Source organism: Heliangelus exortis, chromosome 3 (genome assembly GCF_036169615.1).
Source record: "Heliangelus exortis chromosome 3, bHelExo1.hap1, whole genome shotgun sequence".
NCBI lineage: Eukaryota > Metazoa > Chordata > Aves > Apodiformes > Trochilidae > Heliangelus > Heliangelus exortis.
In genome coordinates, this window is record NC_092424.1 from 48,263,743 (window position 1) to 48,286,844 (window position 23,102).

General features: G+C 39.5%; 1 protein-coding gene across 5 annotated transcripts in view; it reads left to right on the plus strand.

Annotated features, from left to right (window-relative positions):
- Nucleotides 1–23,102, plus strand: part of UTRN (utrophin) — a 345,394-nt gene that overhangs the window by 62,844 nt on the left and 259,448 nt on the right. For 4 of the 5 annotated variants that reach the window (XM_071740500.1, XM_071740501.1, XM_071740499.1 and 1 more), the window contains 7 exons: nucleotides 10,447–10,539; nucleotides 11,995–12,072; nucleotides 15,492–15,584; nucleotides 16,436–16,608; nucleotides 20,200–20,315; nucleotides 21,344–21,507; nucleotides 22,103–22,306. In XM_071740500.1, coding sequence (XP_071596601.1) covers nucleotides 10,447–10,539; nucleotides 11,995–12,072; nucleotides 15,492–15,584; nucleotides 16,436–16,608; nucleotides 20,200–20,315; nucleotides 21,344–21,507; nucleotides 22,103–22,306 — 921 coding nt within the window. Of the gene's footprint in view, nucleotides 1–3,880; nucleotides 3,999–10,446; nucleotides 10,540–11,994; nucleotides 12,073–15,491; nucleotides 15,585–16,435; nucleotides 16,609–20,199; nucleotides 20,316–21,343; nucleotides 21,508–22,102; nucleotides 22,307–23,102 lie in introns of those variants that run through there. The other variant, XM_071740502.1, reaches the window with a different exon arrangement.

The window sequence follows — 23,102 nt, forward strand, 5'->3', positions numbered from 1 at the left end:
TGTCTCCCACTTTGGGCCCTGTGAGTACACTTTTTTCTTCCCTATTTTCTTTACTTTCTTTACTTCTACTTTCTAACCCCATTTCCACACCCTGCCCCTCCCTTACTATTATACTGTTTAATGTCAGAAGGCTTGCCTTCCCAGCAAATAGAGAGTTTTGATCACTCCATCTAGTTCATTCCTATTTCTTTGTCACTTAGTTGCTTACCCAGTAAGACCCAATTTTTATTGTTAAAGCTCCAGACCTGCTTTGTCTATCCTTCCCACTCTACATCACCTCACCATCCCAGCCCTTACAGAGTTTGGTGCCTGTGTGGTCAGTCCTGGTTTTGTATATTTTTGTCTAAGGGGTCCTAGTCTTGCCCTCTCTGTCTTCTTGCAGGAATAAATCTTTGCTGGCCTTTGTGTTTCCCCATTACCAAAGAATCCAAGTTTGTTTTCTCTTCCAAGTTTGCTTTCTGCTATTCCCAAACTTGGCAGGTAGGACAAAGAGTCAGTACAAGAAACATGATTCCTTAACTCTTAATTTAGACCTGTGGATTCAGATCTGTCACAGCCTGTTGGGGCTTAATGCTGTCATTCTAGAGGAAGTTTATGGTTCCACCATGGGCAAGCTGGGGCTCTTGCTTTTCCTCAGAGAATCATGTTTTAGATTTGGGAAGACATTCCATAGAGGTGGCAAAAAGCTTGGATTGCTAGGAAGGTTGTGGTTTGCAAAAAGAACAACCTCTGAGGCATTTGCAGTATTCAGTGAAAATGACACTTGATTTCCTAGGCCTATACAGTCTTATTTTTGCATTTGCAGTGTTCTTTTTGGGGGTATTTCTGTGATACTGATCCTGTGCTGGTGCCATGACATCTGCATTTGCCAGCAGCTTCAGCTGGCAGGGCTGGGAGGTAGCACCTGCCAGTGAGGGTGAAGCCAGACCTCTTCTGCCTTCACAGCATCTCAAGCTCTTTCCTGCTCTGCAGTCTTCCAAAATACATTCCAGTTAAGGGTTAAAGAGCAAAGAAGAGGCTGAAGTGCAGCTTGGGAGTGGACTGAATCCTCCAGGGCTGAGCTTTGTCCAGATTAGCCTGTAAGAGGGCAAATGCCTGGTGCTGGGATTCCTGGTCTTTTCTCCTGGGATCTGATGGGTCCTCACTTCTGGAAGGACATCAAGTCGAGTAAAGATGAGAGGAGACAGGGCAGTAGGCAAACTGGTAAGATATGTGGAGTGCTTTGCAATTCAATGGCTTTATAAACATCTTCAAATTAAATAGTCCCTCCCTCATTATCTGGCATTAATTCGTTTGCTAGCAGCAGAATCTTAACTTTCAGGACAGTCTGCTGTGTATAACTTTCCCGCCATTTTTGCTCCTTTTCTCCTTTGCTCTAAGTTTTTTCACCATGATAATAAATGTCAGACCCCATACTTCTGAAGACATTTTGCTGCTCTGCTTCTGAGTCTTAGCAATTGTGATAAATCTTTTTAAAGACAAAAGCATACCTATTCAAGATAATTAATTTCACACGACCTGAGATACCTGAGGCCAGACACATTTCAGAAGGGATTTTTTATTTGGGAAGGAGAATTATGGAGTTTAATATATTAGTCATGCAAGACAAGAGATCAAAAAGATTGATTAGGCAATTTTATCTGTCCAAGGAGGCACCATCCAATGATAGTCTCTAGTCCTTTTTCCAAGTCAGTTTTTGTGGTGCAAGCAAGGAAATACTTAACTGCTGATAAAATGTTTTCCAGTCTAATTGCTGCTGTTGTTTTCCTGTGCTGAATTAAAGTGTAAAACGTAGTCTCACTCCAAGAATGCTAAGGCTTATAAAAAATTGTCCTTAACCAGAGGAACAACCTGGATAGAAAAGAATTAATGTTTGTATAAACTGCTCTCGAAAAATTCAATTTTTAGTCTTGTAGTACTTTTCTTAACTGGATTACTTACTCCCTTCTTGGGATAAGTTAGGATGGGAATTAAGATAGAGGAAAATAAATATTTTCTTCTGCAATAGGCTGAGATATGGTAGGGATAATTAATTTATAGCACTATAATATAATATATAATATATAATATATAATAAATATATAATATATAATATATAATAATATATAATAATACAATACATAGTAATTGACCATCTGCAAATTTAGGTACAGCATGAGAACTGCCTGTTTTCTGCTCTAAAAACAGGGAGTGGGCAGCATCTCCCTTGCTTGACTTCACAGCTTGGTGTAGTAGTACGGACTCTAATTACTGCTGATTTTGGTCAATGCTTTGGGCTTGGGGATAGAGTTTGATGGATTCATGGTGTTTCATTATCCTGTTTATTGGAGTGGTTTTGTGTTTCTGTGACCTTCCCAGGCACTAGAGCTTAACTTGGTAGAGGCACTGAAGCAAATAGTCCCTTTACCTGTTTATCACTTATAAGAATAATAGTTAACCTGGTCAGCAGGAATTTTTTAAGGAACCAAGTTACAATCTGAAGTTAGCTGGCTTTAACAAAAAGAAAAAGGGAAAAGAATCATAACCTTTCATTCTTACAGGGGAAATGACTGACAGTGGTAAGAGGCATGGTCTCATCAGCTGCTGCTGGTAACTTAAGGCTTAATTGCAAGCTGACATTAGTACTGTTCCATTAAACATTATAATGTAAGCTTGTGTAAATGCACAGACAGATACACCAGGGAGAAAAAAAAAGCCACAGAGTTGCTGATGGTTTGTGAGTTTTTGTTGCCTTGCTATGTCTAATATTTGCTTTTGTTTTTTCCTCCTTTTATCATGTTTTCAGACAGGTGTTTCAGGATTCTGTGGACTGAGCTATCTTTAGGTTTACAGCTTTGCTTCTTAAACTCATGTCTGTCATCACGTAGAATCAAACTTTCCAGCATTATACTAGGGATGTGTCTTATAACATTAGTCTGTAGTTTAAAAAAGCTATTTAGTTGTTTGTAATTATTATATTTTTAGCACCAATAGCAATATTTTAGTCTTTAAGGTGTTTTCTTCCAGTGGTCGTAATTTTTAATTAATTTTTTACTTGGCGTTTGAATTCATGGTTTTGGTAGTAGTGTTGTGTAGAGATACCACAGCACCTCTGCACCTTCTGCATGGAGTAGAGCATACTCATCTGAAAAACATCTGTCACAGTAGAGCTGGTAGTTATGTATGCTGTCCTTTAACCTCCTGCATTTCAGTGGAAGGAGAATGGGGAAAAAAAGAATGTTTTAGTAAAAATAATTCTGTAAGCAAAGGCTGTGGTCTTAAATTAGAAATTGGCAAGATTATTTGTTGATGTTGTTTGCTTTTTGCAATGACCTTTTTGCTTTCTGAATTATTTCCCACATTAAGTTCCCATGTACTGGGAACGTGATGTAGCAGCACTTGACATGTTTCTTACTCTGTACTGGTCACAATAAAAATGTAGTTCGTACTCTGTGTTGCTTGCAATCAAGTTTAAACTAAGTAGGTGGTTAGCATGAATTCCCTAGGAATTTACTTGAATGTTACGAGTTGTTCATGTTCTAGTTTAAGCATCCAAGCTGTTCAATATTTCCTTTTTCTCAAGAAAAAGGGGAAAAGGGTCTACTACAATTTTAGACCTATTTACTGAGCATCAGATTAAATGTTAAAAATAATTATCGGTTGGCTTAAAAATAATTAACTAGAGGCAACTCTGACCTTCTTATAACTGACACAGGAAGATCAGAAGAATTAAGATGTACTTCCTATGCCCTTTCAGGGGGTGTTGCTGTTTCTGTGGTGGCAGATGAGCTAAATGGGAATGGGGACTTTTCCCTGCGCTGCCCTGAACAGGCAGAACTCATCTGCTGCATACCCTCAGAGGCTGGTAAAGGTCATGAGTGTGCTTTTACAATATGTGTTACTTCCCTGGTGACAGCCAGAATGCATTTCTGTGTAACTGAGAGGACCTTTCATCCTGGTTTTGATGTCATCACTAGGAGGCTTGAATCAGTGTTACTGAGGAGAATGTGAAATTGAGAGTAAGCAATAAGCTACCTCTAATATCTTTGGCATTCATGAATTTGAAACAAGTTTGGTCTAATGATGTGCTTTAAGTGATTATTGATTTAGGGAACAGGTAAATTCTGTTGCAGGTAACCATGACATAAGAGAACTGTTTTGAATAAGACAACTAGGCAGACTCTGAAACTTCTTTACTGGCTGACTTTTCATATAACTTCATGTTCAAGAACAATATACAAGGAGCATAAATAGCTGTGATGAAGTGATAAATAATAAAAGTTGAGGCTTTTTCTTACTGAGAATTAGTGAATCCTTTTTATTCCCTAACTTGAAGGACTGTATCAAATTGAGCCATTAGTAAAAAAGGGCCAGTTAAGAATGTTTTACTGTAAAATGCATTCAAGAAAGATCACAGCCTTGCAGTTGTATGTGCCTTCAGTAGAACACACTGTAGCTGTTGACGGCTGATCTTTCTACTGTCGGTAGCAATTGATCACTTAAAAAAAAATCTGGCCTGGATTTTGTTTGTATCTTCCTGTATTTCCCAGGAATGCATTCTGGCAAAGAGAAGGAATGATTTCTGCACAGTCATACTGACTGCTCTCGATGACCCTTCTTTGCGAGTAATCCTAGATGCACACACGGAAGTGTGAGTCACCCTCTTAAACCTGATCCAGGTAGAGGAGCTGAAAGATGTCCAACTGGCATCTGAGGGCTCCTGGTGCTGCACGTGGCCTCTCCTGCCATAGTGGTGCTGGTGTCTCACTAACATTCAAAGCCAGTGCCTGTGGTGACTGGTCTTGCCACAAAAGGCTTGTATCTGGTCTCTGTCTCAAAGACACTTCAGAAACTGCTATTGCCTCATGAGAGAGGAATAAACAGAAAGTGTGTTCTGCTGTGGGTAACTAGGGAAAGTTCTTTGTTTCTTCCCTCCTATACTCCTGCCAGCACACAGCATGGCACTAAAGTGTTTGTTGGAAGAACTGTAATGTGGTGGATTGGATCTGGTTCTGATCTTCGTGCATTAACTCCAAAGTGGATAACATGTGCAAAAGTTTATAGGAGCACAGGCAGGTCTAGCCCTGGCTTATGTACTGTCTCCAGTTTTTATTCTTCTGCTTCTCTTTGTCTTCCTTTCCCTTTCCTCTTCCCTCTTTTCTCTCCTTTCCACTATGCCAGCCTCTGTTGAAGTGAACGAGCTCCTTTCCTGCTGTCAGTGCCAGCTTAAAGCATTGGGGAGCCAACATGGCCTCTTTATAAGTTAAGTCTGTTAATTACTTCCTTTTGTCTGTCTTATCAAGCCCTGTTCTCTACTACAGAAATTCTGTGTGTGCAGCTCGGCTGGCAAAGCCCTCTTGGGCAGGCTGAGTGAGAGGTTTCTGCCAGTGTTTTTTTGCTATTGCAGCAAACATAAGCAAAGCTGAGAAAAAACTGCCTCCTGTTAACTGATAAGTGTGTTCAGTGAGGGGGATGTAAATGTTTTATACCCTGAAACAGCACAGTTCTCCTAGTGGTGTGTCCCTGCCTGTCCTTTACACTATCTTTGTAGTGTAAACTTGACCCTGTTTTGTCTTTGAGGCAGGCTCCGTTATCTGCCTCATATTTGTACAATGCTTAGTACAATTTAGGTTGCTCCTTAAGTGTACTTACCAGTGGAACCATGCCTAGCCATTTGCCCTTGCTGAAAGGCTCAGTATGTTTTGTCACTGCCACGCTTGTAAGCCAAAAACTTAGCTTTCTTGATCTGTTATGCTCAGTGGTGGACTGCATCTCCTTACAGGAGAGGATGGTGGTGAAGGCTGAACTGCTTTGCACTTGTGTAGTCTTGAAGTTTGTAGGAAGTGAGCAAAATGTTGTTAGTTCTGAAAAGGAGAAATTTAGATTGCCTTCGTGTACTGTACACCAGTCAGGACTTCACAGAGAGAGGCAGGCAGACATGCTTTTTATATACTGCAGATATGTTGTGTGTCTCTGTGTATCTGTGAGTAGAGACTTCTCTTCAGAAGGCCGGAGTGCTTTCTGGAGGTTAGGAATGAGCAGTAAGGGTGTGGGCAGGGATGGCAGGGAAAGCAGTCTGCAAAGCCCCATGCCTTACTCTGTAGGGTGGGAGAGGAATTCTCCTCTCCTCCCCCAGAGCCCTAGTCCTGTGTTGTGTGTCAGTCTGCTGCAAAACACAGCTGGTCACAGGGCTGCCGCCCACCCCAGTGCAGCTCAGCATAGGACTAAGTAAAATGCCCCGTGGGTGAGAGTCAGGATGGTGGGTCACAGCTGGGGCTCAGACTGCTCCTGGCCCCCCTGGAACTTGTTTTGGATTAGCTCTACACCTGTTTTTCTCAGGAGATGGTGGAGATGGCAGCAGACCAGCCTGTGCCTGGTGCAGGAGGGAGGCGAAGCTCTTCCAACAGTTTTGCCACAGAGCTTCTCCTTGTCTTCTCATGAGAAATGGATGTATGGGACCATGCCCGGGGATTAATTTTTTTAACTATTTTCCATCTCCTTTCTAAGCTAAGTAAACGTTGAGTCACACAGCCTTCAGAAGCTCTGCAATATGTAGCTGTTCTGTCTGAAAAAAAGGAAAGTAAGAGACTTCATGAAACACAGCAGGTCGCTATCTAACTTGGTCACAGGAAAGTTAGGCGGCATCCAGCTGCACTGTGCACTGGAGAACAGAGCAGTAATGTTTCTGATTTCAGAGTATGTGGCCCAGATAGCAGACACTGTGAGGAAATGTGTGGGGAAAAATTCATGGATGGGAGGAGACGGTGTGAGCAGAGGAGGGTGCAGTGCGTGAGCAGTCTCTGCTGCCATTGCGACAGCAGGGCTCTGGGCTGGCTCTGTGCCCTGGTGGGACAGCTGGGGCTGTTTGGGTGGTCATTGCCCCCCAAGTGTCTGCATGTCCCTCAGGTGGGTGTGGGAAGCTGGAGGAGGTGGTTTCCAACCTTTCTGCCAGGTGTGCTGCGATGCAGGTGGCAATGGGCTTGGCAGGGTGAGTGCTGCAGCCTTGTCTTTGCCAACTTCAGTCACCTACCCTTGAAGATTTCTGTGAAGGGACTTCCTCCCCATAGAGAGCGTTCTGATGGACTTCACTAAATACAAACGCTTTGCATGCTGTTGTGCCTCTACTTTGAGGATAGTGGATACTTCAATAAACCAGGAAGGAGGAGCTTAGATTGCAGAAACAATTTAATATAATCTTCTGCTGACTCTAAACTGGCAGCAAGACGTGGTGCTCTGATGGCCAGTGAAATGGAAAAAAATATTCTCCTGAGAAAGCAAATCTGAATTATTTCCACCATCACAGCAAGGTGCATTACACAGGGTGGGAAAATACCATGTCCCATAGAAATGAATCATAGAATCATAGCAAATTAGGTGTTGGAAGGAACTCTCCAGGGAAGGAGACTCCACAGCCAGCCTTTTCTGGTGCCCTGTCACTCTCACAGTGAAAAAATTCTTCCTAATATCTATAGGATAGAAAGCAGGAAGTCATTCAGCTTATTTTCATGCACGTGAAGTGAGGGTGGTGAAACAAAGAAAGAAGGTTATGTGAGCTCAACATTCTTGTTGCACTGTGTTAAATGAGGTAGCTTTCTGCTTTTTTAGCAGATCCAAATATGTATATTTATTTATATTTTAAATTCTGCACCTAAAGCAGAAAATTTGTTGAAGATATAAAGCTATAGCATTCTCAGTTTTGACATTATCAGTCTGGGCTATACGTGTGTGTATTGCTTTAAATATGAATATAATAGCTTATATTAATTGTTCCCATAAAGCCTTTGACTCTGTTTCCCCCAACATCTTTGTCACTAAATTGGAGATTTGTGTTTGACGAATGGACTGTTAGATGAATAAGGAATTGGCTGGATGGCTGCATCATAGAATTTTCAGGGTTGGAAGGGACCTTTAGGGTCATCTAGTTCCAAACCCTCTGCCCATGGGCAGGGACACCTCCCACCAGATCAGGTTGCTCAGCGCCCTGTCCAGCCTGACCTTAAAAACCTCCAGGGATGGGGCTCCCACCACCTCTCTGGGCAACCTGTTCCAGTGTCTCACCACCCGCATGGTGAAGAACTTGTTCCCAGCTTCCAATCTAAATCTACCCTCCTTTGGTTTGAATCCAAATATCTTCATATAGTGGGTTAGAAAGCAGCCCCAGCAAGTTTGCAGGTGCCATCACACTGAGCAATGAAGTTGATTTGCAAGAAGGAAAGGATGTCATCCAGAAAGACCGTGGCAGGCTTGAGGAATGGTCTCCTTTGAACCTCATGTAGTTCAGCCACGTCAAGTACAGGTCCTGCACTTGTGTTGGGGCAATCCTCAATATCAGTACAGACTAAGGGATGAATGCATTGAGAGCAGCCCTACAGAGAAGGACTTAGGGATACTGGTACATGAAAAATTAGACATGAGATGGCAGCATACACTTGTAGGGCATATCCTGGTCTTCATAGAAAGAAATATGGCCATCAGGTTGAGGCAAGTGCTTTTCCTTCTCTACCCCACTCTTGTGAGAAACTCACTTCTGTTAGTTTACATTTATTTGCTTTCACAATGAGCTGTTGAATCATAATAATGCATCTGGCAGGATTTCTGCTATCTCCTTCTGTCTGCTTTTCTGGACACAAGAACAATTTCCTCATACCCTTACTACCCTACTTTTAGTATCTTCTATGTGGTGATGCTAACCAAACTTAAAGCATATTTTGCTGGCCTCTGTGGGATTTACACTATGGATCATTACCTCCTTAACATGCCAAAAACTGTACAGGAGTCTTCCATACGTGTCCTTATAGCCATTCCTGGTCTGTTGCTTCATCATGCTTTAAGGGTTTGGCTAAGTTGCTATGCAGCAGCAAAGCATCTGAATCATTTGTGAAAAGTGTGTTGTCAGGGGAAAGCTTTGTCCCTTTACTGTGCTGGAAAGGGTATAGTTGAGATTAGGAAGTGGAGTATTTAATGGCACAATGTTATCAAATGCTGACATTTAACAAATGCTCCTATTTGCTATTGGTCTGGCAGGTACATTGCTTTCTACACCCTTTAACTAAGTGTGTGCCAACATGTGTTTTTAAATATTTTAAAGTATAACTTGTAGAAGTAATTGCAGAATAAATTTCTCAGAAAAATTCACTGCAGAGCTAATTTAATATCTGACACTGGGGCTAAAATCTGTGTATTTTAAGAAGGGACTTTGCTTATATGATCACTGTCACCACTGTTTATCTGGTTGATAGGGTGCAAGTTACATTTAGGTCTATTTCTCTCCAGGAGATTAAAATTTGGATCTACAGCTATTCAACTCTCTTGTGAATAGTTTTAATAGTATCAAATGGAAGTGGACATTTAAGAAAAACCCTTATGAAGTTTGAGGAAAAGCAGATATTTACCAAAAAATTGGGTTCAGTGGACAGTTCAGCTCTCTTTCTGGTTTGTTAGCCAGCGATTACTAACAGCTGTCACAGCAGGATGAAGTGAAAGTAGAAGAGATTTATGTCATCAAATTCATGTCATATAAGGCTTTTGACAGCATTCTTTCTGAAGAGCAATTTCATAAAGCTAGGGTGATAGAAGAAGGCAATACTGGAGTTTTAGGTACTTTCTAAAAAGTATTTTTCTTCTCAAACTGGCACTTCAAAAGGACAATGAAAGCAGTAGCTTAATTGATCTACTGGCAGCTAGCAGATGATTGGTACAAAGCAAACGCACTTTCTTAGTTGCTGGCTGCCTGTGTCTTTTCCCTCTGCCCTGTAGCACTTTCCCACATTAACTTTCTTAAGGTCCAAGAAGAAAATAAGACTAAAAGGGAGCATGGAAAAGGTTAACATGATTCTGCTGACATTTATCGCTGTTCTTGTACAGGGTCTTTCACCCCTGAAGAAAACAAATGTTAGAAATGTATGATTTAGAGTAGCTCTGAGTTTCACATTTTGCTTCTTTTTCTAAGTACAGAAAATGAGTAATTTGTTTCAATATATATTACATCTTTTGATCTACTAGTCTGTGTGGAGGAGTGGCAAGTCTGTCTTTTTTTTTTTTTTTTTTTTTTTTTTTTTTTAAATCTGAGTGAATATATCCCAATGTCTTCTTTCTGGAAAGCCCTAGTTTCTTCTTCCTTTAGATATATTCAGACCAAAGCATTCTTTCTGGTTTGGCTCTTCAAACTTGCCAAGTTTTTTCTTTGCCATTCTTGTTTTTTAAATGCGTCTACCCTAAGGCACCAGGATGCTCTGACTGCTTCCCTGATAATAGGCTGCTGATGCACAGAACCATAGGGGAGAAGAAAAAACCAAACAAACAACACTTAAGAAGGGGTGCCTTTCTCATCACTGTCACAGTCCCCTAGCTTTTATTTACCACAGTCTGTACTAAATAAGAATGAACTGAAAGATAAAAATGAAAAAATATCTTTTTTGGGGATGTTTTGCCTAAACACTTTTATTACTGCTTTTATTTCTTTTTTAGAGTGGAAAGCCCCCAGTTAAGGACATGTTCACAGATCTGAAAGATGGAAGGAAGCTTCTGGATCTTTTAGAGGGTCTGACAGGGAAACCTCTGGTAAGAGAAATGTGTATGAGTTGTATTCCCATTTATTTAAATAAAACATACCAAAACCAACGAACAAAACACACAGAAACCAAACTATGGCATCTGTTTATTTATATTTTCATTTATTGAAAAACCTATTCTGCTTGTAGTGTGTACTTGTTTTCTACTGTTCCTGTGAATTTCCCATGAACCCCACTCATGGGATTATAGGGTCAGGCTGAAATTAGCTGTGGAACTCTCTCTTGAGGGTTAATGTACTGTTTAACAAAGCATGTAAAACCAGTGGCATTAATTCCATACTGTGTATTTTTAATAGAGATTGTTTAAAGGTCTGCTTCTGGAGGATCTGGAAGAGCAGCCTTTAACTGGATACCTGTGAACTTTTTCTAATAAACTCATGGAAGACTCTTTAAAGAAAAAAGACAAAAGCTAGAAGGCAATGCACAAGTCTGCATCTCCACTGAAAAAATCCTTTGTGATCTACAGATAGGGAAGGGTTGAAAAAGACTCCAGTCTTTTGGAAAAAGTGTGTATATATATATATTGCTGAAAACTCTCCTAACACTTCTTCTTTGGAGAGAGATATGAGGCATGGTGAAACCTGTTCCACTACATGGGATTAAATTCTTGATGTCTCTATTTATAATAAATCTCAAATTCATTAATTAACCTCATGGGGAGCTTTCAGCCATTTAAAATTTCACCTTACAAGCTTGCATTGTTTTTTTAAACAGATACATTTAACTAGTACTTCTAACAGTTTGTGGTCTGATTTGAAGTACGCTGAAGACAACGGGACTCTTGTTTCTAGTTTGATTACCGTGTTCCAAGTTCAGATCTATGCTTTTGCAGATCATATTCTGCCACAAGGGTTAAATGGCAATGATAAAAAAAAAAATAGGGTGGCAGGTATCGTTCAGAGTTGCAGTGGGCTGGGTCAGGTCCTACTGCCCTGCTCCCCTCCAGCCCTCACTCCCAATATTCAAAGGAAGGGAAGGTCAGGAAGCATAACTTCTTCCCAGTATGCAATGATTTAGCAGGCTTTCAGTGCCAGAAAAACAAATTGCTGCTTGTTCTCTCTCGGGAGCCAGGAAAATTTCAACTACTCTGGCAAATGTTCAAAACCCTCACAATTCCTCCTGGAACTCCCTCTTTGCTGTTGTATTGCCAATTTTATAATTCTGCAGATGCTGGGAATTAAAATTGTGGACTTATCAAAGATGAAGTGAAACACATTTTGAATCCAAGGGTTCTCCTGTGCTTTGAATTGAGGAATAATGTTCTGAGCAGTTTTAATTTTGAAATTGTTGTGAATGATCTTGTTTGTTTTTTGTTCTTAGAAGAAACACAAACAAACCAAAACTTGAGAAAACTAAGACAAATTTCCTGTTCCGTGCCCTATTATTTTTGTTTGGTTTGTCGAGCTAATTTTGATGCTAACCAATTGTAACTTTTTATTTTCAGCCTAAAGAACGAGGTTCCACACGAGTACATGCCTTAAATAATGTCAACCGAGTGCTGCAAGTCTTGCATCAGAACAACGTAAGCAACTTTTTCCACAGTTTTTGATACTCATTAATATTTAAATGAGTTTTAAATGCAGGGAATAAAGATTTTTGGTGTCTAAAATGAGAATTCAGTGAGATGGGTAAACTCTTCTCAGTTTTCCTTATCTGATGAAGAATTTCAGTGCTTGGCATTTCATGAAATCTTAAAATACTAACTTAATGATCTTAACTAATCAGTGTTTTGTTGAGATCTGTTCAGCTGCCAAAACAAAGGTGACTAGCAGCTCTGCTATGAATACCTCATGAACCTGTCAAAACAAAAAGCTAATTTCCAGTGACAATGTGTAACTTCTGCAAAAATCTGTATGGGTATGCCAGGTTTTGTCTCCCTTTTCTGTGTCCTGTTCTCAAAATCCAATAGAATGTTTCCATTGACACATACCAGTTCTTTTTGAATTCTGTCCTGCCTGTTGCTAATTTGGAGCTTTGGTAACTGACCAGAAAAACAAACACACCAATCTCAAGCTTTCTTTAAGAAAAATGGGAATAAAAATTGGGGTTTTATTTATTCTGGTGTTTTATGTTTTTGCTGTGTGGAAGCCAGTAGTGGTGTGGTAAAATGATTTTATTTTTCCTTTAAAGAACAATTCCTGATAAGCGTACTTTCTATAGTTAGAATTTCTATTTCCAAATGTCAGGTCACTGAAATAACATAAGAACACTCTGGCAATAGAATTTATCTAATGCAAAAAGTCACTGATATATTTATGTTAAACTGCTGCTTTAATAGTGATGAATATATGCTGGGTTGGTGTAGTGTCATTTCTAGGAAGTAGCCAAAGTTAGTGGTGGTGGGTTTTTTTTGTTTGGTTTGTTTTTTTTTTTTCTTAGAGGTTCTGCAAATATTACCTTTTTTTCTAGGGATAAATAATGAGCCTTTTTAGCTTGAAAAGGATTTATTTTATGACAATATAATGAATTAAATAATATGGAATTACAGTAATTAATTAGTTCTTCCTTCAGCATGATCTGGGTTTCTAGAAGTAAACAGGTGGTGTTAGCTGAAGGTTGTTAAGGTCGCATACACATTTAATACCTACTGCTTAACTTCATTAGAAAGTGTGTGTGTTAATGAAGGGAAAAGGCATTCACTGAGAAGCCATTGCATTCCGTTGCCTGAGTTTGTGGGCTATATAATAGTTGTAGTTGTGAAATAGTTTATAGAAGTCTTTAAATATATTATGTAAGGATCAGACAAGCCCAGGGTGTAGATCCTGTGAATGTCACCCATCTGATGAGCAGGAAGGTTCAAAGTAATGAAGTTCAAATTTTGTGGACAATTTTTTGGAAAAGGGGCAATTTAAGAAAAAAATCCCCTGGAAATTATTCCAGACAACTAATAAGTCTACTGTCAGTATAACTGTCTACTCTCTGCTTTCTTTTATTAATTACCCTTGCTTATGTCTGAGCAGTCTACTCATCCTAGCGAGTTGCTGGCTGCATCCTCCAAAGCATTGTTTTAATTCAAAATAATTAAAATACAAAAATGGACATGTGAAGTATTTTCTAAAATATGTGGTGGAGTTAAACGAAGAATGCAGCATTCTTATTATTCTTACTGTTCTTAATATTATTATTAACATTATGATTACCGTGCAATTTAAAAAGTCTTTGTTACCTGTTTTCAGGAGGTTTTTTCCTATATTACAGATGAAAAAACCCCTCTTGCAATGTGATTTATTTTTGTACCCTTGACCTTTAGTCTTGCTTTCTGCTCTTTGTGTTTTAGAATGCTTTCTAGTGCATTGTTTAGTGATATGAACCGGTGATTCTTTTGACTGCTTAATTTACAAGTATCTTAAAATGTATGCCTGATATCAGCGAAGAGTACTACTGTGAGATTCTGTTCCAGTTACTCTAAAAATTGGGAGAGTACAATCCGCAGATCCACAGAATTCTTTAGGACTTTGAAGTGTAATTTTGTGGCTTCATGTTCATCTTGACAGTTTTGATGTGATTTTCCCTAAGCAAAAGACCCACGGGGAACTGAAAATTGTCAGGATGGTACCTGAAAGCAATCAGGCTACAAGTACATTTTGCAGCATTGGAGCTATTTGTGATTGTGTGATAAGAGGGAAAATATTAATGGACTACCATTGTATTATTTTCTATCAGCAATAGAACAGAAAGAAACATTGTTCTGGTCTGTTCTGTCATTGTAGGCTCTGTCTATGGAGAGCCAGAGCATTGGCTCCATTACTGCCCTGTGATTGTCAGTGTTGTTTAATTGCTAGCCTGCTCCTTGATGCATGTTTTGTCTCTGCCCAGTTCTGATCCCAAGCGGTGCCCAGATAGAGTTCTCAGGGTAATTGTGAGCTGGGAGATGTTTCTGGGAGGCACTGTGGATAACACAACTTGGAGCAGGTGTGAGAAAAGCAATTAAAAATCTTCCCTGTCGAGGTGAAATCCGCTTGCTGCTTGCCTCTAGGGCAAGAGGATGTTTATACTTCAGGTTATTTTCAAAAGTGAAGCCCCACTCATGAAGGTGTGTGGGAGTGTGTTGCAGCATGTGCTGTATGTGTACATAAAACCAGGGGAGGGAGCTATTTGTCTCCCCTGCCTTAGGCAGCTGTTCCTAGCCCAGTTTCCATAGGTGTGGTGTGGCAATTAATGCAGTGTGCTGCTGTTGGTTCTGTCCAGAAGGTAGTTCAGACTTAGTGCTGCTTTTTCCTTTGTGAATGGAGAATTACTGCCTCAGTTCAGTTCAGCCTCTAAAGTATCTGAGTGAGTATCTGTAGTGTGTTCTACACTTTGCTGCTTCTGAGGGCTGAATGCTTGATTGCTTGGGTAGCTTCCCCCACCCTCCTGTTTACTAAAATCTCCTCATTTCTTCTTTCTGTGTTTTTATCTTGTTAATGATCTCAATTAGACTAACACTGATACTACACGGGGTCCTACATGTATACGAAACTTGCAAATTTTATTTGTCCCTTGAGCTTTTGGTCTCCTTGTATAAACTTGTCCCACTTAGATACTGATTCAGGCAAAGGACAAACTTATTCTTAATTACAGGGCTTTTAGTGGTTCTGTAATATCTCTTGGGTGTGTCTAGGAGCAGGACTGCTTTACTTTTTTTTTTTTTTAATATCAGATTGTTTGTGTTTGCATTTCTATTGGTCAGTTTTGACTGCTGGGATACATCTGTATATTAGAAGAGAGGACAAAAACTCTTCTGAAGGGGAATATTCTTTGATGCCATCTTTTATCATGTTGTTTCAGCAGTTGTCATGACAAATTCACTTAGGCAATACTCTGTCATATCTAGTTCTGTAGTTGTAACCAGTTTTGAGTTGGAACACTTGATTATATGACTGGGCAGCCAAGAACGTAAGGTAGGGTTGTGACTTGAAGCTGTGACAAGTGTTTAATATAGAGTTGATCTGACTTCTCCAGGTGGAGTTGGTGAATATTGGAGGAACTGACATTGTTGATGGAAACCACAAGCTGACACTGGGGCTGCTGTGGAGCATTATCTTGCACTGGCAGGTGAGAGGCTATGGAGAGATTTCTTCCTTTCCAGTAATCCTGATCATCAGTCTACTGAGATTCTCAAACCTCCCTGGGGTTTTGGTGGTAGAAAGTACTGCTTGTATTTTGGGCTGGTAAATAAAGGCAAGCCAGCGTCTGGTTTCTGATCTCTGTCTATTGGCTGTCTCCTACAACACATTCTTCTGTGTGCTCACTTGTACTCGATTTCTAAGTTTGGTTCTTAGTGGTATTAACTGCAGAGAGGCTTTTCAGACTGAAGCACTGTATTTATATTCTTTCCTCAATGCTTCTGTGTACTCTGTTAGCAGGGTCTTTTTCACTATCTAGGTAGCTGTGTTGGGCTTGCATTTTATATGCTGCTCTGTGGGTTCATTTCTCAGTGTCATAGACTGAGTTGTTCCTGATTTATCCAGGTACCTAGGAGGATCATTGAATTTGCTTGGAGGGATTTTGGCAGATGCTTATGGCATAGTACCCAAACTGCAAACTACTTTTGTTGGCTGTGCAGATATCCTCTTCTTTCAGAAAAATTGTACAAGCTGTCTTGGGTTTTGCTTACTGGTAGAACTGCAGCAAAAAGAAATATTATACCCCACACTTAGTGTAGGCAGCACTGAGAAGAAGGGAGGTTCATAACATAGCAGTTATCTGTCATTGTTATGTGAAGCATTACTGCCTCTTGTAATGAGAGCAAAGATGACTTGAAAGACTCCTATTCCCAAATTTTACCTGATGACTTCAGCTTGATTCATAGCTTTCTTTTGGAAAGACTCTTCCACAATTTGTGAAGTAACTTGGTCTGAAGGTTTTTAAGCAATATGTCTAGTATAGTTGCTCTTGTCCTGCAGGTGAAGGATGTTATGAAGAACATCATGTCAGATTTGCAGCAGACCAACAGTGAGAAGATCCTGCTGAGCTGGGTTCGGCAGTCCTCAAGACCCTACAGTCAGGTCAATGTTCTGAACTTCACCACAAGCTGGGCAGATGGACTTGCCTTTAATGCTGTCATCCACAGGCACAAGTAAGTATCAAACAGCTTATCTTAGACCTAGGAAAGTAAGCAGCTTTTTTCTCATGTCTTCATGCTTGAGCATTTGACGACTTCTAGCCAGTTTTGGTGATTATTTCTTTGGGTTTTTATTGTGGTAAAAATAACAGTGGAGGCATATTGTCAATTGTAAAGAATGGAAGCTTCAAAATGAAGAAATAAAGACAGGCTGTGTAGCTTTCTTTAGTCTTTGAACGTGTGTTGCCTGAAAGACAATGTATGCAATTCTTCCAGGACAACTGTTGAGCAGAAGAATAAAAGGGCAATAGATACTTCAGGTATCTGTAGAGGATTCTTTAGTTTGCTCATTATACTTTGTTAGGAATTATGTTAAAGCTTCTTTGCACAGATATTTGTTCTTTCTGGTTTTTGGAGAACTTTTCAGTAGTCTAAATAAATCATTGTTACACACTCTTATGAAAATTACATGCCGGTTCTTATTTTTTTAAAGATTTTTCTTCGAGATCTACTTTTGGACAATTAATTCTAGAAAATTCAGCTTACTTCAAATGAAGTCAGATCATTGCTTTGAAGAGTTGAAACTTCTTAACCATAAATAACCACTTTACTGTGGTAATGGTGAGATAATAATCTAGAATTTAATGAGACATCCTGGCCACCCGGTTCGCCTCATGGCAAATGCTTTACTAACACCCAGAATATCTATACCCAGCAGATACAAAGTGTTAGCAAAGGCTTCTTTTCACTTTGAGCATGCTCTCCCTGCTCTTAAGTGGCCATTTGGCCCCTGCTGACTGAAATAACAGGTTCTATCACAGCCTCACTGGCTCCAGGACAGGTCTACCCTGACACATCTCTATGCCTTGTAAACCAGAGCTGGTTTCTGTTAAGCCTGTGGTTCTTGAAAGTTTGAATGGACTGTTCTAAGACAGAGCAATGTTAGCAAAGGTGTCTGGGGTTCATCAGAGGTGTTACCAAGTTCCTTCTTTGGATGGTGTGAGCTGTACTGGTGGTTTTTATACTGACTTTAATGACGTTGCTCTGCTGGTTGAACCTGTGAAGCTTTGATGGAGAGAGTGACAGCTTTAGACAGAAGTGAGAACCAGGTGACCTGAGGGAAGCAGGAGAGAGGAAGCAAAATTTGCTTTAAGCTATTTCTTGTCCTTATGCATTGTGACTTTGTGCTTGGGCTTTCCAGGATCTGAAGTCTTTGAGCCCGGCCTTTTTCAGAGTACTGTTAAGTAGCAGAAGCTCCTGCTGAAAAATTTAACTGAGTGACTGTGGTGTCCTCTGGCTTCCTGAAATTTCTCAGTTACCCGGCCCAGCTGATCTCTGAGCCTTTTTCCTGTCTTTCTGAGAGCCTGGCAGCTGTCAGCACATCAGAATTCAGCTTTGGTGCCCCTGGGCAGCAGTTCTTTTGCCAGGGAAGCACCATTTTCCCCACATTTCTGAGAAATCTTGAGTTTAGTTTAAATTTAGGTCAGCTTTGAAAGAGAAGACTTAAAAGGCACTTGCAAGGAACAGTGGAACTGGGGCAGGTTGCAGAAGTGGTGGGACGGCAAAGCTATTTAGCTCACTCAGACTGTAATGCTTCCCTGACTAAGGGGCATTTAAGTATTGCTTTTTAATTGACTTAATATCATAGTAGATAACATATAATGACTTAATGCAGGAGAATTTTTGTGGATCCTTTTAAGTTCAGTAATTTGATTTTCTTTGTGTAACACCAATTGTTCGTAGTACTATCTTTTGGCTATGATATCTAGTAACTTTGTAACACTTGCAGCACTTAATACAATTAAGTGAGGTAATAGGGCAATTAGCATTTTACTGCACTGATCTCTTTAATTTCCTAATATTAGCTTAGTTCCTCTTTGAACTGAGTTTTGCTATTTGATAGAATATTTTTGCTCATAGGTAAATATTTTGCTTTCGTTTCATTGAATTTCATGTTGGCAGCATGCAGGTAGTACATATACAGTATGTTTATTGCAATGTCTTTTCTAAAGGGAGAGTTTGCTAAGGCTTCATTGAATCTACATGGTTATCCTGGGGCTCTTCAGTGAGGAGAATGAGGGGGTGACCTCATCAATGTTTATAAATATATAAGGGGTGAGTGCCAGGATTATGGAGTAAAGCTTTTCTCAGGTGTGACTAACAACAGGACAAGGGGCAATGTTTATAAACTGGAGCATAGGTGGTTCTGTGTAAATATCAGGAAGATTTTCACTGTGAGGGTGACAGAGCACTGGCACAGGCCCAGGGAGACATTCAAAACCCACCTGAATGAGTTCCTATGTCATCTCCTGTAGGTGACCGTGTTCTGGTAGAGGGGTTGGACTTGATCTTTAAAGGTCCCTTCCAACCCCTAACTTTCTATGATTCCGTGTTCCTTATTGCTTCTGGTATGAAGGTACAGTATTTCTCTACCTTCTATCAGGATCCCTGCATATCTGTGTTCCCTACTAACTCGATTTCTTCTGGTTTTTAGCTTCTCTGACCCTGCTCTCATATGGCCTTCCAGTTTGGCAGAGTGCAATGAATTGACAAGTATTAAAAAGATACTCTCATGTCAATTTACAGGAGAATTAAGTATTAAAAGAATTAAAGGCAAGCCCATCTCTCCCTCTCTCAGTCCCATAAATCACAGAATCAATAGCAGTGTTTTAGTACAAAAGCTAGTATAGCATGGGAATGGGAAGTATTTTAATGGCTTTATAGTCTTACATCTGTCTTACTCAGCTGATCATGGCCTGCCAGTGTAGTTTACCACTAGGAGAGGGGCCTTATTTGCTGATTCCACTTTCTGCTGTCCTCTTCTCCTTTGAGACCACCCACTGGTATATTTTGGGTTCATGAATGCACTGGAGATTTGGTTTGGTTAGCTCTGAGGTGAAGGCTTCTGGCACTGTCAATCAGTCAGCTCCTTGGTCTGATTTGCATTCTGACTCTCATGAGCACATTTGATGGAATAGACTTAGAGTGTATGTACATATATATGTATATATATATATATATTTTTTTTTTTCTTCACATGGAAAAAAGCATGGGAGAGGATGAGCAAGCAGGGGTGGAGATCCCTGTTGGTCCTGGCTGTGATAGTCTGGGGTGGTCACTGATCCACATCACAAGTTTGGAATGAGAGTCTCCAGGACTCTCCTGATTCTCCAGCAGAACTTGTCTTAGAAAACATGTACTGACAGGAATGCTGTCACAGAAGCAGTTGAAGAAAACTGGTTTGGGAATAAAAGTTTAACAGGATTAATTTATTATCTTGTTAGTATTTAATCTCCTGATGCAGTCAATGAATATGTCTAGAATACATAGAATAGAAGGTGGATGTTACTGTGGACATGCATTCTGTTAACTGATTTTTGATTACCAGATTCTCCTGGAAAACACATTTTTGTATTTATGCATTTCTGTATATGCACTTATGTTTATATTTTCTGTGAATGTTTATATTAGGTATCTGTAGCTTTACAAATTATCAACTTTTACAAACTATCTTTGTATCTGTAACTTCATATTCTGCATGGCATGGATTTTCTTTTCTTCAGATAAAATATACTGCTTTATTTCCTCTTTTGTCTTTACTTTTAGACCTGAGCTTTTCAGCTGGGATAAAGTTATAAAGATGACCCCAGTTGAGAGACTGGAACATGCTTTCAGCATAGCCAAGAACCACTTGGGAATTGAGAAACTATTGGATCCTGAAGGTGGGATGCAGTTATTTTACATTACTAGAAGCTTTTTTGTGTTCTCTGAAGGAAATTTCTATTGACATTTAATATGGATACAAATTCCAGCAGTTTTGTGCAGTGATATTTTGTTTCAAGTCCCTAAACCTGGGTTTTAAAGAATGTAAATTTTAGGGTAAGAGTTTGTCTGTGGATATGTTTGCTTTGGCTTCTTAAAGGCTAAGGTTCAAATTACTTTACCATTCGGAGACAGTACACAGAAGGGGAGGGTGATACTCTGGCTTAATTCTATTTTAGGTGGGAGTTCTACCACAAGAGGCAATGCATTTCAGATGAAGTAAAACGTTATGTGGAAGGCGATAACTTTAAGAGCTCATGATATTTTGCTTTTTATATATACATCGTCAGCAGCAGTAGCTGCCAGTGCTATGAGTACTTACTGTGTAGGAATGCTTACCAAGAGACTTTTATGACACCTTTTTAAAATGCTGAGCTGCTGCTCTGCTTTGAAGTGAGCCTCTGAAGATTCACTCTGTAAGACAAGCTCTCAAACTTTACAGATTCAAGCACTGCCTTAAAAAAAAGTGTTAACTGAAAAGTAAGTGAACTTGAGTTCTTGAAACTCTTTTCCATATGAAAAGTTAGAAAATGAACTGACCAATGCTGGAAATGGGAATTAGACCCTAAGCAGAAGAGTTGGTTTATGCAGAATTCTGTCATCGAACTGCATGCCTGCTTGGGAGATACTCCAGAATAATTTTCCCCAAAGTTGTTATTCCTTATTAACTTCAGTTTTGGGGTTTTACTTCAAAAATATGCCTTTTGATGTGACTTCACATCCAAATACAGAAAATTTCTTTAATTTTTTACCCTCCTTCATACTCCGTTCAACATGTGTCAAACCTGGACTTTTAGATTAAAGTGTACTAAAGTCCACCTAACAGGTGAATCAGTAATTTACACTATATGTAACAACTGTTTTCTAAGTAATGATTTAGAAAAGCAGCTTTTTCATTTGTTTTCTTTGTTTTATCTTTTTAATGCAGATGTTGCTGTACAGCTTCCAGACAAGAAGTCTATTATTATGTATTTAACCTCTTTGTTTGAGGTCCTTCCTAAGCAAGTCACCATGGAAGATATTCGGGAGGTGGAGACCCTCCCAAGGAGATACAAGCAGGAATGTGAGGATGGGGAGTTCAACATGCAAAAGGTGTTTGTCATAAAAATCTGCCTGGCTTTTCTTAAGTTGTAGTTTTAGCTGATCTTCAGGCTTGTCAGTTATCTCTGGAACTTGCCTTCTGTCTTGGACAACAGTTGAGAAAATAGGAGAATTGTAACATCATTTGTTCATCATAACAACCATCTTTGTGACTGACTTCAGTGGTTCTGTCTTCCTTTTTCTTTTCATGTACAAAATCCTGTGTGTTGAGTTACAAAGTTTCATTTGTTGTGCTTTTTTCTTCCACTTCTTTCTCATTTGTCTTGGCAAGCTGGAGTGAATGGCCCAGAATCTTAGACTCACTTTGCTGTAGAACTTGTGGTTATGATGGATTGTTTTGGTTTGGGTGCAAGATCCACTGCTCTGTTAAATGAGCAAGATTAAGGTTGCCATTCCTATCCAGGTTCTTTTTAAAATGGAAGTTCATTAGTGGTTACTGTGACCCTTCTCATTAAAAATGTACCCAGTGATTATTCTTAAAATTTTACAAAGATTTAAGAGGGATCTTAGTTGTTCTATTTTAGTGTAATTTGGGAAGGCATCTTCTGTGCACTTCTAAGACATCATTTTTCCCTTGGTGGCCCAGGCTGTAGCACTTGAAGAGGAGCAGGGCAGTTCAGGAGCAGAGACTCCCAGCACAGTGACAGAGGTGGATATGGACTTGGACAGCTACCAAGTTGCTCTGGAAGAAGTTCTTACATGGTTGCTGTCAGCTGAGGATGCATTTCGGGAACAGGAGGAAATATCTGGTGATGTTGAGGAAGTCAAAGAGCAATTTTCTACCCATGAAGTAAGCTGCTTTTGAAAATTCATTTGGGAAATGTGTGTATGCTGGAGAACTTCCATTTCCTAGTCCTTATTAAAAATCAGCCATTCTGGATTTTTTGTTTTGCTTTTTCTAAATGAAAAGTACTTTTAACAGAATGTGATAGCCTGGTGTGGCATAGTTGTTTTTGGCTTTTTTTTTTGTTGGTGATGACAACAGCTTCTTGAAGGTGAAACAGATTTTAAGAGAAATTACTGTGGAACATGCTTTGGCACTTTATCTTTTTTTTAAAACCAGCTTTTCGTGCTTGGTTCACTGGTGTCTATTATACAAACTGATTTGCCCTTCTCTGCTGCCAACTACTAAAAAGTCTGATTAACTGTATGCCACTTGCTGTTAGATGGGGGTGATGCTAACATGTTGCTTCCAAACTATTGTTGTTTCCAAATTTTGTTTGGATTCTGTTCCAAGTCTGTATAACTGTTCCAGTGTGGCTAAAAGTTTCATGTGTCATGTTAGATGTTTAAGTTTTCTCCTGTATCAGCTTACTGTATTCAATTGAATTTAAAATCTGAATGCTAGTCAATACGAAGAATTTCTTTTCCCTTTGTGCTACAGTTTTAAATCTTTGAACCAAAGGGAAAGATATTTTAGATTTATTGTAAATATGTAAATTTTTAAATGCTATTGACTTCCATGGTTCTATTTGCTTTCCTAAGGTATTTTTCAGATCTTGCTTTATGTTTTGTTTGCCATAGGTTTGTTTTATTTTCTTCGTGCGTTTTTCCAAAGGCTGTAGTCTTACAAATGTTTTTTCTTT